The following is a 21,333-nucleotide window of genomic DNA, read 5'->3' as shown; positions in this document are numbered from 1 at the left end:
CCGTGCAGGCTCCGGAGAAGGGAAGTGAAGGCTGCAGCCAGGCTGTTAGGGACACGAGGGTGACGCTCTACGGCCATTACATTTACCAAATAAATAACTTTTGAAGGAACAAAGGTGCTGGAGTTAGGGGAGAGGAGCTGGGGTGGCGGGAGGGGCGATGTGGGAGGGGCCTGGTGGGGGGGTCCCCACGCTGGGGGAGGAGCTTCGGCACAGGAAGCAGAGGATCTGCGAGGATGGCAGCATTCATGCGGCTGGGGCCAGGTGCCTACTGAACCCTGGGGGAGCACAGAACCCCTCCCCCACCCCGCCAGGAGCTCTGGGACCCCCCTGCAGGTGGGGCCGGATGCTGGGCCATTCCATTCCATAGTGTTTACTCAGCCCCGAGGCACCTGAGCCTGGAGTCTCCGCTGACCTGGGTGCTGACAAGGTGACAGGCTCAGAGATGACCACTCGGCAGGTGCTGCTACCCGGAGGGGGCTTGGTACTCACTGGGGAGCGGCCCAGGCCTTAGCGTGCAGGCCGCAGAGCAGTCCAAGTGGGGGGAGGGGGGAAGGGGTGGGAAGGTGGAAGGGGTGGGACGGGGGAGGCCTCCTCTTCCAGCCCCTCCCACCTCAGGGCCTCCTCTGGCAAGGCTCCCCGCACGCAGGGTGAGGCCACTAGAGGCTCGGGGAGCTCCGGGGCTCTGCGTGGGGCCCCAGGGGTGTTTGCTGAGGAGGGTGGGACTTGCTCCTGCCCCTCCTCCTGTGGCAAAGGTCGGCCTCCTCTGAGCGGCCCAACCGCGTGGGTCTGGGCTCCCGCACCTCTTCCCTCGCTCTGTGACCCGGACGCTGCAGGGGTTACATCCGGGCACCTCCGTGGTCTTCTTAGGCTCGCGGACCCCTGGGTTAGCTCAGCAACCCCTGAGTCGGACCCCCGCGAGGACTCATCGTGCAAGGGTTTGAGGATCATGGGCGCAAAGCAAGGGCCCTTTGCAGGGGTGGCCCCCAGAGTGGCCATGGTCCCGGCGGGCCGCAGCTCAGCGACCACGACGAGCGGAACACAGACGGAGGACCGCTTCGTTGATAACGTCTCCGAGGACTCGATGGCTCCTCAATCCAAGCTCCATTCCTGGGCCCGCCTCCCCTCCCGCCTCCGCCCAAGGAGCCGGCTGCGAGGACCTGACCCCGACCCGCCCTCCACAGGGGCCCACCCTGCCGACCCGCCTCCGCCAGCGAGCCGGTCCGTCCGGCAGACACTCCCCAAGCCCCCTATTAATCGTTCGTTACCCACCCGCACTGGCCAGTGCGCGAGGGGTCGTGGAGCGCGCTGCGTTCCCGGGCGCGCCTGGCACGTAGTAGGTGCCGAATAAATACGATCGAACGCATGAGGGTCTGTGCCAAGTAGCGCGCTCTGCGCTTCCCGACAACGTGTAAGTTCGCCCCGAAAAGCGCTCCTTTGTAGGACGTTTTCTTCAAGACCAGGAGATGGCATTCTCGAACCTCTCGGCTCAGGCGGCGGAGGTCCGCCCGAAGCTGGGAGCCCAGAGGCGCTGCTTCCCCGCAGGCCACCTTCGCCGGAGGAGGGGCTGCGCCAGGGGACGCCGAACAGGGTGCGGGTGGGAGCCCCGGGGAGGGGGCGGCGGGGGCGCAGGCCAGAGACGACGGGCGGGGAGGACGCCGAAGTCCACAGGCCTTCACCCGCGGGACCCGGGCACCGGGGGAGGGGGGCCCGAGACGCGGCCTCCAGGAGGCTGGGGACCGTCCGGGGTGCGGCCTTGGGAACCCCGGAGCGCCGGGTAGACGCGCGGCCCTCGCCCCGCGCTCTGGTCCCGCACCGCGGCCACCGGCTCCCCGGGGAGACGCGCGCGCTGAGGCCAGAGGACACTCCAGCCGCAGCGCAGGGAGGGCCGGGCGACGTGGACAGACCCGGGGTCGCTGGGGCGCAGGACAGCGACTCGGGATCTGCTTCCTCCGCGGTGAAAGACGGCCGGGAGGCTCTCGCCCAAAGCGCGGCGCCGGGAGCTTGGCGGGTCCTCCTGCCTCCGAGCCAGGGCCGCCCGCACCGTTCGGAAGGACTGCGCGCCCCTGTGGTCCCGCCGGGCGTGCCCCAGAGGCCCTTCTGGCCGCCACCGCCCACCGTCGGGTCCCGAAAAGCAAAGGGCGTGTCGGAGGAGGGACGTGACCCCGCCCCGCGCAAGGCCCCGCCCACCTGCCCCGCCCACCCGGTCTCCTCCTCCCCCCCGCCCCAGCGGACCTCCCCCCCCCCCCCCCCCGGAGTCCCAGCCTGGGCGGCGGTGCCTCGGCCTCTGGGGCCCCATCCTGCGGGCAGAGTGCCCCCGCGACCAGGCTCTCAGGGCGCACACGCGGCTGTTTGCTCCGGGGACGTGGGGTGTGTGGCAAGCGAGGCCGGGGAGGGTGTCCTGGGGGCCGGGCCCCGCTGGGGCAGGTCACCCGGATCGGGCGAGTGCAGCCCTGGCCCAGAAAGCGGGGAGGCAGGAACCCCCCGTGCGCCCGGGGCTGCGCCGCACACGGAGCTGAGGGCCCCGCCCGTGCCGCAGCCTCTCCTGGGCAGCACGGCGCGCGCGCACGGGACGCAGGGGCGACATCCAGCCCTCAGGCCCGCGCAGCCCAGCCGGCCAGTGTCTTTCCAGCCGTGATCTGGCGTAGGGACTCGCAGCGCCAAGACCCCGCCGCTAACGGCACAAAACGAAAATGGACCCCCGAAGGTCGCCGTGCGAGCGGACGCTGGGTCCCCGCACAGAGCCGGGAGGGTCGCCTCCACTCGCACCATCCAAACCCTGGCGGCCCGGGGGAAACGGGAAAGTCGTTGCTAACGGAACCGCACCAGGCCCGAGACAGGCGGTCCGTTCGCCCACGCTGGGGTCACGGCTCCCAGCCGGCAGCGATTAACAGTAGCGGCCGCCACTTACGAATCAGTGTGACACCGCCCAAGAGACTAGAGGCGTCAACGGCCAGCGTCTTACTCAGCGCCTGCTCCTCGCAGGCGCGGAGTCCGCCGCGATCTCACTGAATCCCCCCAGCAGGGCCATGGGCGGTGGGCTTTTCGTAGCAGGGGGGACGGTTTGGGCCCCGCGTGTCCCGTGAAGGCGGCGCTTCTGCCCGCTGCGCCTCGGGAGCGCACACAGGTCAAGGCCCTGACCGTGGCCCACGCGCCCTGGGTTCGGGGCTCTGAGCCGGCCACGTCGCTCTTCTCCACGAGACAGCAGCGGCACGTGGGCTCGGTCGTGGGGTCCGGGTGGGAGTTCGAGGCTGAGGTGGCCTTCCGGGAAACGCGGGGCCGGGAGGCCCGAACCGTCCGCGGGCCCCAACCCTGCAGAGGGCAGTGCCGCGGGCTGGGAGGGGACAGGGAACTGCCCGCCTGGCAGCGCGCGAGGCCGGCCACCTCGCTTGGGGCCCCCGGCGGGTCTCGCCAACCGCGCCAGCAGAGCAGATTCGCGCTGGCCCCTCGGCGCGCGGGCTACGAGGTCCAGCGTCCTCCACCCGTCTGCGTCACAGGGAACGTACCCCCCCGCCCCGATTGTTCGCGGTGCTCCCCGAAACCTGAGCCCGGGCCGGCGCTCTGGCCGTGTCCCCACGACGGTGCCAACCGGCTCCCCGCGCCCGCACACCTGGGGGCTCTTCGCCGAACGGGACGCACAGAACGTGCCGAGCGGATCCTCAAATCTGCATTCTTTCGAGCGATAAAATATGTTCTCGTATTTTTTCCCGATTCCCCATTAAAACCTTTGCCTAACTAAACTCCCATCCAACGGGATTTATTTCGTCCCGGGGGAGATAAATCAGGGGGCAAATTTACAGCCGGGGAGGCACCTGCCGCGCTAATGGGCCCTTCATGGAGTGCGCGGCCGGCGGGGGCGCGCAGACGGGCGGGGCGCTGGCCAATGGCCGGGCCGCGGGCGCCCGCAGCCAATCAGCGCGCGCGCCGCTCGGGGGCCCCCGCGGTTATCAGCGCGTCCGGCCCGCGCGGCGCCGCTCCGATCGGCCCCGGAGCCGCCGCCGCCGCCGCCGCCGCCGCCGTCGTCGTCGTCCCGCCGCTGCCCCGGCGACCCCGCGGCCGCCGCCCAGCCCCGCGCCGGAGCCGCCGCCCTCGCGCCTCCCCGGGCCGTCGGCGCCCGCGCTCCGAGCGCCCCGCTGCAGCCGGCGCCCCGGGCCGCGCGCGAACTTCCCGGGCCGGCGGGCGCGGGCGGCGGGCGGCGGCGGCGGCGGCGGCGGGGCCCGGATGGGCGCCCGGGCCGGCGGCGGCGGCGCCCATGGACGCTAACCGCCCGGGCGCGTTCGTGCTGAGCAGCGCGCCCCTGGCCGCGCTGCACAACATGGCCGAGATGAAGACGTCGCTGTTCCCGTACGCGCTGCAGGGCCCGGCCGGCTTCAAGGCGCCCGCGCTGGGCGGCCTGGGCGCGCAGCTGCCGCTCGGCACCCCTCACGGCATCAGCGACATCCTGGGGCGGCCGGTGGGCGCGGCGGGCGGCGGCCTCCTGGGCGGCCTGCCCCGTCTCAACGGGCTCGCGTCGTCGGCCGGCGTCTACTTCGGGCCCGCGGCCGTGGCGCGCGGCTACCCCAAGCCGCTGGCCGAGCTGCCGGGGCGCCCGCCCATCTTCTGGCCCGGCGTGGTGCAGGGCTCGCCCTGGAGGGACCCGCGCCTGGCCGGCCCGGGTAGGTGGCGCGCGCGCGCGCGGGGAGGCGGGGGTCGGGGCGCGGGGCGCGGGGCGCGGGGCGGCCGGCCGAGCTCACCGCCGCCGCCAACCCGCTTTGCAGCCCAGGCCGGCGGGGTCCTGGACAAGGACGGCAAGAAGAAGCACTCGCGGCCGACCTTCTCGGGCCAGCAGATCTTCGCGCTGGAGAAGACCTTCGAGCAGACCAAGTACCTGGCGGGCCCGGAGCGCGCGCGCCTCGCCTACTCCCTGGGCATGACCGAGAGCCAGGTCAAGGTGAGCGGCCGGGAGCGGGGCGGCCTCCCGCGGGCCCCGCTGCGCGGAACGTGGTGGTGGCGGGAGGGGATCCCGGCGCCCGCCTCCGGCGAACGGCGCGCGACCGGCCGCCAGCCCGCGCCCCCCCCCGCCCCCCCCCCCCCGGGGGCGCCGCTGCCCCGCGGCCGGGCCGAGGAGCTGCCGCCCAGGGCCCTGCGCGTCCACGCGGGCGGCGGGGGTCTCCCCCGGGGACCGGCCTGACCGCCCCCTACCCCCACCCCCCGCTCCCCGCCGCAGGTGTGGTTCCAGAACCGCCGGACCAAGTGGCGCAAGCGGCACGCGGCGGAGATGGCGTCGGCCAAGAAGAAGCAGGACTCGGACGCCGAGAAGCTGAAGGTGGGCGGCTCAGACGCGGAGGACGACGACGAGTACAACCGGCCCCTGGACCCCAACTCGGACGACGAGAAGATCACGCGGCTGCTCAAGAAGCACAAACCCGCGAACTTGGCGCTGGTCAGCCCGTGCGGCGGCGGCGCGGGGGACGCCTTGTGAGCAAGCAGGGTCGGGGCGGGCCGGCGCCCCTCGCCGCCGCCCGCCCGCGTGTATATATATTTTTACAGAATAAGTTATAAGGCGGCCGCGCGTCCCGGGCGGAATCACTTTGTATAATCAATAAATTATTTAACACGTTCCCGGCGGAGCCGCGGCTCCCGAGGCTGCACCGCGTGTGTCTTCCTTCTCGAGAACTCCGTTCTCCGCACGCCCCCCGCCCCCACTTCCCCGCCCCGCGGGTCCCCCGGCCCAGGCTTCGTCCCCGCGGGGGCCGGGCTGGCGGCGGGGGCGCGGTGCGGCCCCGGCCTCCCCGCCCCGCCGTGTCCCCGCGCCCGGGCGGCGGCAGCTCGCAGCAGCGAGGGGACCGCGAGGGCCCGGCCCCGCGACCCCTCGGCCGCCCCGGGAGAGCCGGAGGAAGGAGCCGCGACGCCAGCGAGCGCCCAGCGGAGCCGGACGGGGACGCGGACGGAGACGCGGCGCGCGCGGGGCGCGGGCGGCAGGTGCGCGCGCGGCGGCAAGGTGCGGCGCCCCTCCGACCCGCGCCGCCACCTGCGCTCGCGAGCGGGCGCGATCCCCGGGGCTGCGGGGCCGGCTCAGTGGCGGAGGTCTGCGGCAGGTGAGCGCCCCCCTCCCCAGCCCGCGCGCGCGTCCTCCTCCTGGGAAAGCCGGGGGGCGGGCGAGGGGCAAGGCGCGAGGCCTACGCCGCCGCTGGGCCCCGCGGCTCGGGCCGACCGGTCTGGTCTGGTCTGGTCTGGCACATCCGGGAACGCCTCCGCGGCTAAGCTTTCCGCCCCCGGAGCGCGCACTTGGCGCGCAGCCCACGAACACGTCGGGTTTTAAACTCTGCACCGGGGCCCCTGCAGCCCCCGGCCCGTAGTCTTCAACCGGCAGGAGCTGCTGTTTGATCCAGACTCGGGCGCCGGAGAGCGCTCCAAAGCGACCCCGCACAGGGACAGCGAGGCCCGCGGACCAGGCGGCTTTGGGCCCCGAGGGCAGCGGCCCTGGTATCGGGGGGCCGGCCCGGCCGGCCGCTATCGGGGCCGGAGCCGGGGCTCCACGTGGTTGCGTCCTACTGCTCATTAACTGTTGACTGACTTTTAAGTTAAAAATTAAATACGAGTGATGACAGTACGACAACTGTTCTCCCGGAAGGCGTTTTTTTAAAACGTGAGACAGAAACGTGAAAGGCTGAAGTTGGTCTCTGCCACAGGGGCCGCACCATTTTACAAAAGACGTTTCTTTTGAACCACTGGCTGGTTTTTTCTTTAATGGCGCGGTCTGGAAATCTGCCTCATTTCTGCGAGTGGACTGTTCTCTTAGCTCAAGTTAAGAGCGGAGGAATTTCCAGTTTTCAACTTTCGCGGAACGCAGTGCGTTTTTATAATCTCCTTTTCAAAGGCCGAGGGGTAATTGCCATTAGCTACCACTGTCCACGGAAGGGTATTCCAGGATCTCCGCGGGGCCGGATCGGAAGGAACAGCCCACAAAGGCTCGCCCTCCGCTACTTAGCATTTCAAAGGAGGCGGGAGAGGGAAGGAAGAAACAAAGCGGACGCGGCACTGTTTTCACCAGGATCAATTTTATTGCTTAGGAACCGGGAGCGGTCGTTTCTAAAGGCCTCCACAGTGACCAACAACTGAAACCCCGTGAGACAGAACGGCGTGGGGCGGGACTGCCGTGTGGCGCGTGGACAGAGCAGAGGGGCCACAGCACTGACACAGACCCCCAACGCGCGCGGTCAAGGACAGATTCGGCGAGCGGACACCCGATCACTTGCAAGGGTAGTGATTCACCTGAAGACGAGCATCTGAGGCCTTCACACAGTCCAGGAATTCTGTAGTGTTCTAGAGCAAATCAATAAAACCCACGTTTGTGTTTCATCCACAGGCACTACAGTGACCTTTAGTGCCGTACTTCGTGCTAGGAGAGAACGTTTGCAGCAGGGCCATCACGTGGGTTGGTTGTAGCTGAGCAGCCGAGGGAACTTACGGTTAATGTTTTTTTTATATACAGCCCATGTTAGAAGCAACTTCTACCTGAAGCAGACTAGATATTGTGGTTTTTCATTCCTCCCATGATATTATCGTTTTACGTAGGATACTTGGCACCATAGAACAGTAACAAAAGACAGACAAACAGGTTACAAAATTCCTAAAAGGTACACCCGAGCTAGCTACAAACTTCACATTCAGTCCTTAATGTTACACAGAAGAAAAGGCATAGGAGTAAGAATCTGCAAGTGTAGACGTGCTGTGGCCGACGTTCGCGCCCCGCCGGCCGCACTCTCGGATGCGTCCGCGTGATCTACGCAAAACTGAGCTCCTAGACTCCACTTCCACCTGCTGATAGGACACTCTCGAGCATTCGTACTGGAAAGTGTATTTAGCATAAGTTTTGGTAAGGTTTATAAATTATTTTTAAAAAGTATATATTTATATATATTTATATATATAAAAATGGAAAGCAGCTGCAGTGTAATTCAAAAACCACTTAACACGGCAGTTAGAGTAAATAACACGGAAGGGGGGGGGGGCCGGAGCACAGCGGCCACGCTGCCTGAGGCGGCAAAGAGCCCGCGCCCGCCGCCCACCCCGGGCTCGCCTCCAGCTGGCAGGGGGGTGACGCCCGTGGGCTTTCTACGCCGGAGACGCTCTTCCCACGCTGACAATTGTTAAAAATTGAAACCCTGGAGCCTGAAATACAGACTCCCTCTGCTGTCTGTAGAGTTTTGGCAACAGGACGGTGACTTATTACAAAAACCCACTATTTCTACTAAATGTCACACGAACAGACAAGACAGTGAGGTATGTGAGGCTTTTCCGGAACGGTCCGGAGGCTGAAGCGAAGTGTGGGGCCGGCCGTCTAGCGGGTGGCGCTCGGGCGGGTTTGTCGATGCAGCTGTTAGGAGTACGGATTTCATGGACGCGACTTCCACTTGCTCCTCGCGCTACGGGGAGGTCTCGCGAAGGGCCCTCTGCTGTCGCTGCCATCGCTTCCCTGCCGCGGAATGTGTCATTTGTTAAAGGAACAAACACACCGGGAAAAGCTGAGAAAAGGTGAACTCGAGGGAAGGAGTCATATTTACCACACGTCACTGCACGACACAACACTTGTGCACATGGGCGTGAGGTTTACCTGCCCCGGGCGCGATGCGGAAGGCCAGGAACACGGGCTGCAGCGGAGAAGAGAGGGCGTCAGGACCCCGGCCGCGAGCTGACCCTGACCCCCGACCGCCCCAGCCGCGCCCCCTGGCTTGTGCGCTGGCACCAACGTGAGCCCAGTTGACCCAGAACCGGAGCCGGGCCGGGTGACCGGACGCCTAGGGCCACGCGCCTTCGTGTTTTGTCAAGCGGGTATCGCTTCCGGGTGGGGAGAAGCTCACCCACAGACCGCTGGATAAACCCCAACTAGCACGGGGAAGGACCGGTGCCGGGGGTCACGGCCCGGAGGCCTTGCGGACAGGACCGAGCGCCAGTCTCTGATTTGGCTGAAGGTGGGACAGGGCCGGCACCGCCCTCGGTGAGCCTGCGGGGCCCTGGCGTGAGGGCCGTCCGCTTGTACCGAGGTGGCCCCTGCACGCAATTCCTCGTGCCCACAGAGCACTCACACTCCCCACCTACACTGTGGACGCGGCTCGGCACGAGAAGGCCACTACAGTAGTCCAAGTCCACGCTAGAAAAACGACCCTCAGAAATCGTCGGCTGTAGACGGTATTTTTGTATAAATAGCACAATTCTGTATTTTGTTCTGCCTTCTTAATCCACCTACCTGCCTGCCTGCCTGCCTGCCTTCTGGTATTTATCACAAGCAAATAAACAGACCAAACGTGGCCTGTGCCGTGGAGGCCGACCGAGGAGAAGCAGCGGCCTGGCCCTGCCCGCCGCCTGCCGCCCGCCACCCGCCACCGTCCGCCCCTCGGGCCGCGCCCCGCAGCAAAGGCACGTCACCTTGTGGTCTCCCATGCAGACGTTGGGCCCGATGTGGTCGTAGGTGACAACCTTCTCCTCGCTCTCCGACTGGGGAAGCAAACAGAGAGAACCGTGTGGGAGGCAGGAACGGTGGGGCCTCCTTGGGGAGTGCCAGCTACCGCCCCCCCCCCCCCCAGCTCCCTGCACGCAGGTCTCTGGCCGGCCCCTCAGAGGGAGAAGCCGGCCAGCACGCAGAACGTTCTGGAAGCCCTGGGAGCCCCCGACCCTCCCTGCTCCTGGACGGGAGTCGGGCTGGGGGCCGCGGCACGTGCCCCTGCCAGAGCCCTTGCTCAACGGCAGTTAGTGCCGCCGTGAGCTTTTCTCCCGGGCTGCCCCCCGGCACTGGAGCAGCTTATCGGGCTCCGGATGCCCCGTGTACATCTGTTCTGACAGCCTGTTGTATTAACCCGGAACTCGATTCACAGGACGCAGCCGCCACTGACCCCCCGCTGCTGCACGGGGCACTCTGCACACGTTAATTAAGCGCTGCGCGCGCTCCGGCTCCCCTCCCTCCTCGCCGGCTCTGCCAGCCCGCGGCCACAGGTATTTTGGGTGCGACCCTGAGGGTTGGCTGCCGGCCATCAGTCGGCTCCGACTGGGCCGGAATTTTACACCCGCAGCCGGAGCGTGTGAGACTATAAAGTTAAAACTGAATTATCTTTAATGCAGTAGGAGGCTTCAGGTCAGATGTACTTTCCAGCGTGGTCGCCTGCCAGAAAGGATGAACACCTAACCGGCACCGCGCGCGTGAGCACGCCCCATCCTTCACGGGGGCGGCGCGGCCTCGCGGAAGGAGGGGACATTCATCAAACGCGGCCCGGTAATTTACAACGGCAGCATAAAATTGTGGACTTCCAACCGCATAATCTCGAGACAGATAAACAAATTACAGCAACGCGATCATCCCCGCGGATCCCAGCCCGCGCCGCCAGCCCGCCACCTTTCGTGTTTTAGGGCCGGGGAAGCAGAACGGGACATGATGACGAGGTGGCGGAGCGTGGCATGATGGATGAGGCCGAGGGGCTGCTCGCGGTGCGCGTCTGCTCCCGCTGTAAGGCCCGCTGCCGCCGGGCAGCCCCCCGGGAGGGCCGGGGGGACGTCTGTTGGGGGGGGGGGACCCTCCCCTCCAGCTCCGGCCCCCTCCTCCCCCCCTTCCAGGGCTGAGGCATCAAAGCTCGGAGAAGACGTGAGAGAACACAGAAGAGCGGGAAGCCCCTTCCACGGAGCCACGTCAAGCCCGGGCGGCGCACCAGAGATAGTGCTCGGCAGCTGGCTCCCGAGAGGTCACTGCAAACGCGGTTTCCTTGGTCGTGGCTGTTTTCCCTGGTAGACGGCTTGTCCCTTGTCTGTCCCCGAGGCCCCGGGGGCCCCATGCCGGCTGCGGCCCCGTGCCCAGCTCACCCCACGCGCTCAGGGCCGGCAGGTATGCGATGCCGTGGGCCTCCGCGCGACCACACACGGCCGTCTCCCGAGCGCCAGAGGGCAGGCACCGCTGCGTCCATGCCAGGCGCCGGGCAGGCCCCGGGTCTGTGCGCTTGTGGCCCACGTCCCCTGCAGCGTCAGCCAGGAAGGCCAGTGGGGGAGGGGCCCCGGGGGCCAGGGGGCCATAGGCGGGTGCGGGCCTTGCACACTGCCCGGGGTAGGACTGCCGAGGCCCCACCACAGCAGGCTTGCCGCGGACCCATCGAAGCCCCTGCCTCCAGCCCAGTCCCCCAGCCGGTTTCCTCTCCACGGGCCCAGGCCGCTCTGGGCTCGGGGAAGAACGTGGAGAGCTGGGCCCTCGAGGAAAAGGGCAGCGGGGGCCCACGGGGTAGGGGGCACTGGGGAGGTGTGTGGTGGGGCGGCACGTGGGGGGCTCTGCCCTCCTGGCCGTGACCCCTGTTGGCCCAGCGCGCTCCGCGTCCCCGGGCGAGGACCCAGGGCCCAGCCGAGCGGTCCCAGGGACGGCCCCCACCTAAGATGTGCCCCCATCTGCTCCGAACACTGGGCACTGGACCACGGCACGCCCACCTCACCCCAGGGTGATGCTTCTTCACTACCGGGTGGACAAAACCAGTGTAGGCCTGGATCCTTCTGAAAACACTCTTTTTGAATTGGAATGTGGACACGGAAGATTCTGGAAAGTCAGGAGGCCACAGGAAGCCCAAACGTCCCAACACCCAGTGCGGTGTGCCACCTCCTGAATGTCGCCCGTCCGTCTTCACCCTATCGAGCCCAGATGTGAATCAGGCTCGTGATTCACAACTCAGGAAAATAACGGCGGACGTCTCCACCACACTTTCCAGCCTACGCGCTCTCTCGTGGACCAGAGCACGTTTAGTTCCCCGGGATACAATCGACCGTGATGATTTTTTAGAGCGCTGACGACCACGTGTGCCCGTCTCGGGTTCAGAAAGGTATGGGATGTCGCAGAGGCCCCTGAGGCCTGAGCGCTGGGTCTGACGCCAGGACTCGTCCCGGGTCTCCCCTGCGTGGCTGGTCCCGGGGCAGCTCTGGCACTCACCTTCAGAATCAGCTCCCTGGCGGACGGAGACATGAGGACGCGGTCGCACCACGCGGGGCACCGCGTGTTCATGTACTGTCTGCCCTGGCCGGAGTCCTCGCTGTACGGGTAGCTGGGGGGACACAAAGGCACCCGGTCAGCCACCGGCTCCGGCCCCTCCTCCCACCGTCCTCCGCGTCCCCCGGGGAGGGCCCTGTGGGCTGCCCGTGCACGTGGGATGGCCAGCGCTATGCAGGGAAGGAATGCACGGTCAGAAGTTTCCAGAACACAAGGCCAAACTTGCAATTTCAGTCCTCACTGGAATCTTGGCTGTAATGGGATCTTGGGACAAGCCTTTCCTTTACAGAAATGGAATCCCCTGTTCACCTGTGGTTTTGGCTCCGTACGTGGCCTAGGGTACACGGAAGACCTACACAGGGAAAACCACGCCCCCGCCCCACGTCCCACCGGGAGACGTGCCCCCTTCCCCACCTGCGCCCCAGAGGCCAGCAGCCGTCTCCTCGCTGCAGGGGGACCCCCGCCAGACGCCCGTCATGCCTCGGGAAGCCGGGGCCCGACGCGGCACACACGCTGCCCCCACACCTGCTCCAGCACGGCACCGCGTCTCCAAGGGTGCCCGGTGCCCGGGCCACAGGGTCACCGCCGTGGTCGTGCACGAGTCTATGCCCGGTTCTCCCCTTCCCACCCACTGACCTGGCTCAGCCCCCAGGGACAGAGCCGCCACCACTGACCCACCCGTAGGCAGGCGACACGCCCGCGGACGGCAAACAGCAGGGTGCCGCCAGCCGACATGCGCAGTCATCCTGGGGACGCCCGGCTGCGGCCCCTCACGTCCTTCTGCTGCCTCCTGCATCCAGAACCCTCCGGGGCAGTCCTGCCCGCGGGCCCCGTGCAGCCTCCTCGGTGCCCCTACAGTGGCCAGCCCACCCCCAGCGGGCGTCCTGTCCGGGAAGGACTGAATCATCGGTGGACAGACTGGCTGTGCTGTGTGGGTGTCCTCGGCGTGGGCTGTCCGCACGCCTTCAGGAGGGTCTCAGACCCTCCTTCGTGGAACAGTTGTTCAGGTGAATCCCAAACCACCCGCGGCTGCTTCTCCTGTTGCTTTGAGCTCCGAGAGCGGGACGTGGGTGGCCTTCTGGGCTGCTCCCGAGGTGGCCCCTGGTCTTTGGAGGACCCTGGCCCCTCTCCCTCTGCTCCGTGGCCTCCAGACCCGAGTCAGGCCTGTACCTTGACCATCAGGCTTCTGGACGTGTGCCTGCCCTGAGCCAGTGGCTCCCGGCCTCACGGGCCCCCCCCCCCCCCCCCCCCCCCCGCCCTTGGACCACAGAGGGAGGGGCCTCAGGCCCCCAGCCCCTCAGGGAATTACCGCTTCCCTCGATTAAGGACTCAAAGCAGCAAATGCAGTTAAAACCTACACGAAGGAGAGAGGACCAGCCACTCCTGTGTCCTACTGGTCACAACGTCCTCGTGAAGAACCCAGACGCCAGCTGCCCCCCAGCCTCCTCGGCAGGACAAGCGTGGACGAGTGTGCTCCTGGCTGGGCCGGGGCCACGGACGAGCGACATCGCCTGGCACACGCCAGCCCGCCTGGGTGCCGGGGGGGGGGGCTCACCGAGGCCGGGTGGCGGGCTCTGTCCGGGAACACGCCCAAATGAAGAGCCAGTGGCTGGGGCGGTGGCGCCCGTGGGCAGGGGCCGGGCCGTCCGAGCCACCGGCCGCCCCCGGCAGCCCTCCTGGGCGGGCTCTGCCACCAGCGTTCCGCCCAACAGCTGGGTGTTGGCACGGTTCCTGCCCACTTCTTTTTCTTTGACTGTAGCTTTGTTTCTTTCCTTCTCTTTTCCAGGAGTTTCAGTAACAGCTGGTATTTTTGAAACCAAATGTTTGGGGGACGCCCTTATCCGCTTGGGGCTGGTGCGCTGCATTGGCCGTGACAGGCGCGCGTCTGCACCTTTTCTTCCGGTGACGCGCTGGGGGGTCTGCGATCGCTCACACGGCGGGGCCGACTTGGCAGGCAGGGGTCCCAGGAGGGGCTTCTGTCCCCGCAGCCTCCCTGAGGGCGCACCCCGCCCCTCCACCCCCACGGTGTGTGGAACGTACCGGAACGTGCCAGTCTGGCTGCGGTGTACCCCCCGTTTCCTCCTGAGCCTGGCGTCCCCACCTGCGGCTGGCCCCGCAGATTCGGCCGGCGGATGCAGCCGGGCTTTGTGCCCTCCCGGCCGTGTTGTCCGGCTCGGGGCCCGCGGCGGCTCCACCCGCCCGCCCAGCCGCGGCAAAGGGGCCGCTACCCACATCCTGAGGGAAGGAGCTCGAGGGGCAGGGAGGGAGGGAGGCCGAGTCCTCGAGGACGGGTGGACGACTGTTAGCTCTACCACACGCCGCCGACAGATACGCGGCTCTGCCTCTCCGTGGGGGCGAGGGCAGGGCGCCGGTCCTGGTCCCCACCCTGCCACGGTTTGCTTTCAGATAAGTGTGCGTGCACGGCCGGCACCGAATTAGTCACTGTCGGCTCTGGAGGTGCTCAGGCCGCGGACAGGCGGCATCGGGCCAGGAGCCCTGCGCTCTGTCCACCGTCTGGGCAGCGCGTCAGGCAGCGGAAGAAGGACCCGACCCCGCCCGGGCCCCGCCCCGGCCCGTCTGGACCAGCACCGGCACTGTTCCGGCTCGCTGCCCCTGGTCCCAAGAGTGGCTGGGCCCCCTCTCAGGGGTCAGGGGCCACAGGGTACGGCCCCTGGGCTGTGGGGAGGAGGGCAGTGCCCCCAAGACCAGGACACCTCTTGGGACCAGCCTCTTTCTCCTTTGGACTCCCCTATAGTCACATTGGACTGTGGTGGCCGGGTCCTGCCTGAGCACGGTGGGGTCGGGCCTGGGGCTCCCCTTTGGGCGCATGCGTTTTAGGGCCGAGGCGCGAGCTTCGCCACCGCTCTGGGCCTTTCTGGCTCTTCTCTGGGGCTCATCCCAGCACCGCCGTGTGAGTCGTGACCACCCGTCAGGTCCTACCGTGCACAGGCGCCCCGCTGACAGATTTGTGTCCTGGCACAAACCCGGGCCTGCGGTGCAAACACTGGGCTTGGGCGCTGGGGTGTGTCCACGTGTGTGGGCGCTGTATGCAGCCCTAGATGAGACCCGAAGACCGTCAGGGGTCTGTGAAGGGGTTTCCTGTAGCGTCGGTGGCATCAGGTGTAGCTGAGCATCCAGGGTCATGTCTGAGCGTGTGAAATTCATCCAGCTTCCGTCCGGACTTTGTCTCAGCATTTAAGCCGGGCCACCACAGCCACCGGCTGCCCTCACGGCTGTCCCCACCCCGGACCTCTGCCCTGGCCAGCGGGCTTGCTCTAGTCCAGCAACTCGGCATGTTGTCCTCTGGAAACTCGGGGCAGATCCGTGTCGACCCCGACCCCCAGCTCAGTGGCAGCATGTTCCCGGACAGAGCCCGCCACCCGGCCTCGGCGAGCCCCCCCCCCCCCCCCGGCACCCAGGCGGGCTGGTTGTGCCAGGCGATGTCGCTCGTCCGTGGCCCCGGCCCAGCCAGGAGCACACTCGTCCACGCTTGTCCTGCCGAGGAGGCTGGGGGGCAGCTGGCGTCTGGGTTCTTCACGAGGACGTTGTGACAAGTAGGACACAGGAGTGGCTGGTCCTCTCTCCTTCGTGTAGGTTTTAACTGCATTTGCTGCTTTGAGTCCTTAATCGAGGGAAGCAGTAATTCCCGGAGGGGCTGGGACCCGAGGCCCCTCTGTGGTCCAAGGGTGGGGGGCCCCGTGAGGCCGGGAGCCACTGCCTAGGGCAGGCACACGTCCAGAAGCCTGATGGTCAAGGTACAGGCCTGACTCGGGTCTGGAGGCCACGGTGCCTGCCGGTGCCCACCCCGCGCATCTCCATGGACCACATCCAACCTGGGCCCAGAGACCCGCTGGACAGACGGACGTCCTGGCTCCTTCACAGCCGCCAGGCCTGGCAGATGGCACCTCCTCCTCCTAACTGCACAACGTCACACAGATCGTTATGGATGAGAATCTACAGGTGGTCAAACTTTAAATCTGGCCCGGGAAGAATTCTGAAAAGAGCATCTTTATCCTTAATTTAAAATTAAATGCATCCGTTAAGATAGACAACCCCTCCGCTGGCCTGAAGCGGTGAGTTTAGCTCTGTTACATACGTTTCTTTTTTCTTTTTTTTTTTTAAGCTACAATTTGATCTTATTCTGTAATTAATTCCTTCAGGAAAAACCTCTCCTTCCGGCCGTGGGGAGTTGGCCTCCGGGAAGGTATGGTCGTGTTTCTTCCCACTGCTTCCTCCGAAAAAGTAAATCACTTTGCAAACGTCTCAGGGGCAGACCCAGGTCACGTTTTCCTGTTCTCTCAATCAGCTTTATGTTAAAGTGTCACCCGCGCTGGGAAGGGCCCACACGTCCCCACGCGTCCCCCCGCACGACCCCTCATCTGGGGGGAGCCCTGCCGGCCCTCCGGCCACTGCCTGCAAAGTCACGGGTCGTGACCCCAGCAACGCCAACTAGTCACGTCTCCGGGTCCTGCACCACACCTGGCGTCCGGCCTCGCGCCCCGATTGGAGATTTGTGTGCAGAGAGCGGTCTGGAGCCAGTCGCTGTTGTGCGGAGCTTTGCTTCAGTAGCAAGCATCCATCCCGCCACCGGTGGGCACTTGGGCTACTCCTGGTTTCTGGCTTGTCCTTAGGGGGTGGCGTGTGGGCCCCGGGGGTCCCCGAGACCCTTCGGGGAGCGTCTGTAAGGTAAAACCGCCTTCACGATCGCCCTAAGATGCCATCCGGCCTTCTCATGGTGCTGACGTTGCGCTGACAGGCGGGTGGCGTTCCTCAGTGTGGCTTCTGTGCAGCGGCCCCACGCCGAGAACCACGCGTGGTTACTGTACCGGCTCTCCAGACCGCGAGGCGGGATGTTTCGAGACGCGGCGGGACGAGATGGGACAGACAGGTTTCTGCCACGTGGCTGTTTCAGATCATTGTCATGGAACGGCTTTTTTTTTTTTTTTTTTTTGCTAGAAAGGCAGGAAGACTGTTGTCACTCAGACATGGGCATCAGACAGGAGTTTTCTCAAGAGGCCACGAAACGAGCCATTTTTCCTCTCCAGGAAAACATCCGAGAGAATTTTTGCCAGTGAGAAAATTCAAGCTTTCAAGCAGAACCCAGGAGTTTGGAGAACAGGTATTGGCCCCACGTGCCTGGCAGTGCGCCACGGTACACAGTGCTCTGCTCCGTGGCCCTGAGGCCACGCGGCAAGGGACACGCCGTCTCACAGCTGCCAACATCTGGGACGTCTGCACAATGTGGCACCCCAGGGGCTCCGAAGGACCAACCTGTGACGTCCCCAGTTGTGCACGTGGGCGGCCCCCTCCCACGGCAAAGAGCCGGCGGCTCACGGATGTGGTTTCAGCTCCACTCTACCGTCGGAGGGATGTTTACAGACCCGCGGACGCACCGTCCGGCAGGATGGGACTTCGTCGGGCTGGGCGCTGCCCCGGGCCTGGTGGGGGTGGCGGGCGCCATCGCACAGCCCGGGGTGGGGCTGGAGGGCCCCCCGCGGTCCCTCTGCCTGCCCCCCCCCCACCACCCCAGGGTGAGCGGCACACTGCCTCTCGACCACCGCCCACGGCCGGTCACTGCTGTGGTGGCCCCAGGGAAGGTGCTATGTGAGCTGTGCCTTCGGTGGAGAAGGACTGGAGAGTCTGTAAACCTCTGAATATCAGCACCTTTTCCAGCAAAGCGACGGCATTAAGTTCCAATCCGTTAGGACTGAAGTTGTGTTAGTCCGTGGAGAACGCTAACAAGCATCTTCGTGAAGAACCCCTCTCTCTCTCGTCGCGAGGCCCAGCTGCCGATGAGACGCCTGTGGGGCTCGCGGGTGCACGGCCAAGCTGGCGCTCCGCGCCGCCACCCGCCCGCCACCCGGGGCCCTGGGGAGCCATCCCCGGAGCACGTCCTGCTCGGCACGGCGCTGCGGGAGGGCCAGAAACCGCGTGACCCGCGTGCCGGGCACTCACCACTTGGATAAAGGGCAGAGAGTACAGATACATTCTGGAAACCAGCCAGAGGCCACGGGAATGGATGTTCAGGGTTTGCGCTCTTGCACTGGCACAGGCACATGCCCTCAGATGCCGCCACGGTTCCCTGGTTCTGACGGACCGAAGCACACACGGGCCTCCCTGAGACCAACGACCTGACAGCCCCGGCTGCCCGGGCCCAGTCTTCACAGCCTTCCAGAAAGTACCGAGAGCAATAGCGAGTCCTGGCGAATACCCGAGAGCCGGGTGGGGGGATGAGAACACACGGCCTCGGAGACACAGGCAGTGCTTTGTCTGGACCTCCCGGCCGACCCAGAGCAGCCTGGGAAGTGAAAAGCGATGTTCACAAACTATACGTGTGTCGGGTAAAACCCTCCGGGCTGTGGAAAGGAACTGGTGTGGCACTCTGCGGTCAGTGAGGGGTCTCGTGTACAAGCCTGCCCTGCCCAGGCCACGAGGACAAAGGCAGAAGGTGGGACCCTTTCCCTTCTGGGAACATCTTCACGGGACCCGGCCAACATCTGCAAACAGAAACCTCTGTCGGAGGGAATGAGTGTGGGGAACCCGAGCTGGTCATCCTTCGGTCCAGAACCCGTGTGCCGCGCTTCCCGAGGGGACCGGCCTCCACCAGAGCCCCCTCCCAGCAGGACAGCCGCCCTGTGGGTGGGGAGTGGCAGCTGGGGGGGGGGTGCCTCGAGCTCACCCCCCCACCCCCAGGCACCCCGGCACTGGAGAACGACAGCCCCCACTGAGACGGGGGCCCTGTGGTCCAGCCTCAGACCCGGTGCTGGGGACGGAGTTCCTGCCTCCTTCCCCACAGGGTGATGTCGTGTCCCTGGTCGGGCGGTGCCGGGAGTGTGGGACAAGAAGGAGCTGGACGAGAGGGCGGGACGCTTCAGGCCTGCCAATCTTCCGGAAGGCTCTGGCCCCGGAACAGGTGCTTCTGCGTTCAGGACTCAGTCAGCAGCGCTGCCTCTCCCCAGGCGGGGACAGGACAGCCGTGTCACCGAGCTCCTTCCTGCAGGCAGCACTCTGGGGCCTTCTCACCCTCTGCTCCAAGAGGGGACAAAGGACCGTGTGCGAGGAAACCACTCCGGGTCAGAAGCCCCCAACCGCTTCCAGCCGCGAGACTGCTCCATGCTGGTGGCTGTTCACAGTCCAGACACGCACACCCGCACCCAGGAGACAGCCCCCCACGCTCACACCCCCACGCTCCCCGCCCGGGCAATGCACACTCTGTGCATATGCATCTTGCATGTGAACACACGCTCATGTACACTCATGCGCACACGATGTACAAGAACACACACCTGCCTCATGCACACCCGCCCCCTCGGATGTGCACACGCCACCTACAGGCCCCTGGGTACACGCACCCGTGCACATGTGCACACCCAGCTCACACCCAACACCCACCTATACAAGACACACGCACACACCCAGACACACATCCCTAAACCCATACGTGCACACATACGAGCACGCGTGTGTACGAACCCCAGATCCACACTCCGTGTACATACACTACCCCCCATGCACACACGTGCACACACATCCACGCATTGTGGATGCTACGTGCATGCACAGTAACCTACATTCTGCACACACACTCCCATACCTACACACGTGCACACACGTGTGCTCTTACCTAAGTAACGCCCACCTGCACGCACACAACCTTCTGTTCACACCCCCACGTGTGCGTGTCTGTGCCCGCTGCAGCCCACGCGGGCAATCGCCCGTACACGGCTGCGCGTGAGCTCACACCCCACCGTGTGCACACACCCACCCGCACGCGGGCACGCACGCACACGCAGCATGCCTGAGACCACTTATCATACAGGAGAGACAGAATTCACCTGGCAGACATCAAGCCTTACAGCCACCGTCCCCGACCACTGCCCGTTCTCTCCGCAGACTTTACGGGGGCTCATGCCCTCCCCACATGGTACAGCAGCTCCAAACCCCACACGGGGAACCCTGGTCACGCACATGGTTTCAAAAATACAGAGGAGCTAAAGGAGGAGGGGCTGTGTGTCTGGGGCAGTGGGGGAGGGGGGCAACGTGGCACGTGACCCAGGCAGGGGGGAGGGGGACGACCCCGGGATCGGGGGAGGGGTGGACGATGGGGCAGCGGGGGGAGGGTGCCCTGGGCAGCATGGGGACCGGCCTTAAGAGCACTGGGTCGGTCTGTGCCAGAGCAGGTGCGGGGACTGCACTCAGATCACAAGGGTTTCAGACCCGGAGCTGGGCTCTGACGTTCCAGAGCTGCCGATTTCTTTAGGAAAACCCTTTCACCTCTCTTGTCCCACACGCTCATCTTGGGACACCACTGTGTTACTTCCTAATTAAAGGAAATCGACCTGTAATCGATCACTTAATAACTTAATCGACCAGCCAAGCAGCCCCTGCGCCTGTGAAGCCAGCACTGGTAGGACATCAGGTGTCCCCTCCTTTGTCACAGCTCCTGTCTCTAGCCAGAGCGAGCTCTCTGCCCCTAAGGGCTCAGGGGGCCCCGCAGGCCGCCCTGGATGGCCCAGGACACCACCTGCAGTGAGTGCCTTCTCAGGCATGTTCACAGGTGCCAGGCTGGGGCAGGGACGCCTCCGGGCCGTCCTCCTCCCACACGTCATGGACCTTGCCGAGGGCAGGGTGAACCCGTCCCGTGTGCACAGCCGCCCCTCCCCAGGCCCTGGTGAACAACGACCAGCACCCACGGACGGCTCTCTGAAGTTCCTCCCACGTGGCACGAGATCACCCCCTTCTCCTGTCCAGGGGCGACAGAGGCCCCAGACGATCAGGCTGCCGGGCGGCGGCCGCTTTCCGGGGGACGCCTGTGCCCGCCCTGCCAGGAGCCACCAGCCCAGGACCCCACTGTTCTATGTGGCCACGTGAGGGCTGACGTCCTTCCAAAGTCTCGCCGTGTCTGGGGGGTGGCCAGGCGGGCATCTCTGCTGCTCCCCACCAGGGCACTGGCCACGAGGCCCTGTGAGCTCTGCACTCAGGAGAAACTCAAGAAGCAGACGCCAGCTCTAGGTGGCCGTGTCCACAAGGCCGTGGCCTCTACCCCAGGTGCCCCCAGGCCTCCTCCCTCCTCGCCAGCTCAACAAAGCCTGGAGAGAGACCCCGGAGGTTGTTCAAACAGGGGGCACTCGGGGGGCCTGGCCTACCACACCCGGGACGAGGCAGCGTGACAAACCCTAAGAATCTTGTCAGGTCTCAGGTACATCTGGAAGGACATCTGACCGCACGTCACTATACCCGTGCGGGGTCGGGGCCGTGAGGAGACGTGCTTGGTCAGCACCCACCTGGGAACTGCCGGGGCACCGACCAGGACCCAGTCCCTGCCTCTCTGGTCCCCTGGAACTCCC

General features: G+C 65.8%; 2 protein-coding genes across 5 annotated transcripts in view; one reads left to right on the top strand and one right to left on the bottom strand.

Annotated features, from left to right (window-relative positions):
- Positions 1-4,226: 4,226 nt before the first annotated feature.
- On the top strand, positions 4,227-5,597 carry NKX6-2 (NK6 homeobox 2). The gene is made up of 3 exons (XM_086681251.1): positions 4,227-4,652; positions 4,755-4,927; positions 5,204-5,597. The coding sequence occupies exons 1-3, from the start codon at positions 4,250-4,252 to the stop codon at positions 5,456-5,458; spliced, it is 831 nt and encodes a 276-aa protein (XP_086537377.1). The 5' UTR covers positions 4,227-4,249; the 3' UTR covers positions 5,459-5,597.
- Positions 5,598-7,018: 1,421 nt separating this feature from the next.
- INPP5A (inositol polyphosphate-5-phosphatase A) overlaps positions 7,019-21,333 on the bottom strand; it is a 175,127-nt gene continuing 160,812 nt past the window's right edge. For 3 of the 4 annotated variants that reach the window (XM_086681250.1, XM_086681247.1, XM_086681249.1), the window contains 4 exons: positions 11,930-12,041; positions 9,406-9,474; positions 8,594-8,630; positions 7,019-8,455 (listed from right to left, as the gene is read on the bottom strand). In XM_086681250.1, coding sequence (XP_086537376.1) covers positions 8,406-8,455; positions 8,594-8,630; positions 9,406-9,474; positions 11,930-12,041 — 268 coding nt within the window. In that variant the 3' untranslated portion in view covers positions 7,019-8,405. Of the gene's footprint in view, positions 8,456-8,543; positions 8,631-9,405; positions 9,475-11,929; positions 12,042-21,333 lie in introns of all 4 variants that reach the window. The other variant, XM_086681248.1, reaches the window with a different exon arrangement.

Source organism: Puma concolor, chromosome D2 (genome assembly GCF_028749965.1).
Source record: "Puma concolor isolate L17-30 chromosome D2, mPumCon1.1.hap2, whole genome shotgun sequence".
NCBI lineage: Eukaryota > Metazoa > Chordata > Mammalia > Carnivora > Felidae > Puma > Puma concolor.
The sequence above is the reverse complement of the archived record's forward strand: the minus strand, read 5'-3'. Positions and strand labels throughout refer to the sequence as shown.

What these genes read in the sequence shown, in the direction of transcription:
- NKX6-2 (XM_086681251.1), top strand. Translation starts at nt 4,250, where the DNA reads ATGGACGCTAACCGCCCGGGCGCGTTCGTGCTGAGCAGCGCGCCCCTG. An exon ending in CCCGCGCCTGGCCGGCCCGG is followed by an intron (nt 4,653 to 4,754) that starts GTAGGTGGCGCG and finishes CCCGCTTTGCAG; the next exon opens with CCCAGGCCGGCGGGGTCCTG. An exon ending in TGACCGAGAGCCAGGTCAAG is followed by an intron (nt 4,928 to 5,203) that starts GTGAGCGGCCGG and finishes TCCCCGCCGCAG; the next exon opens with GTGTGGTTCCAGAACCGCCG.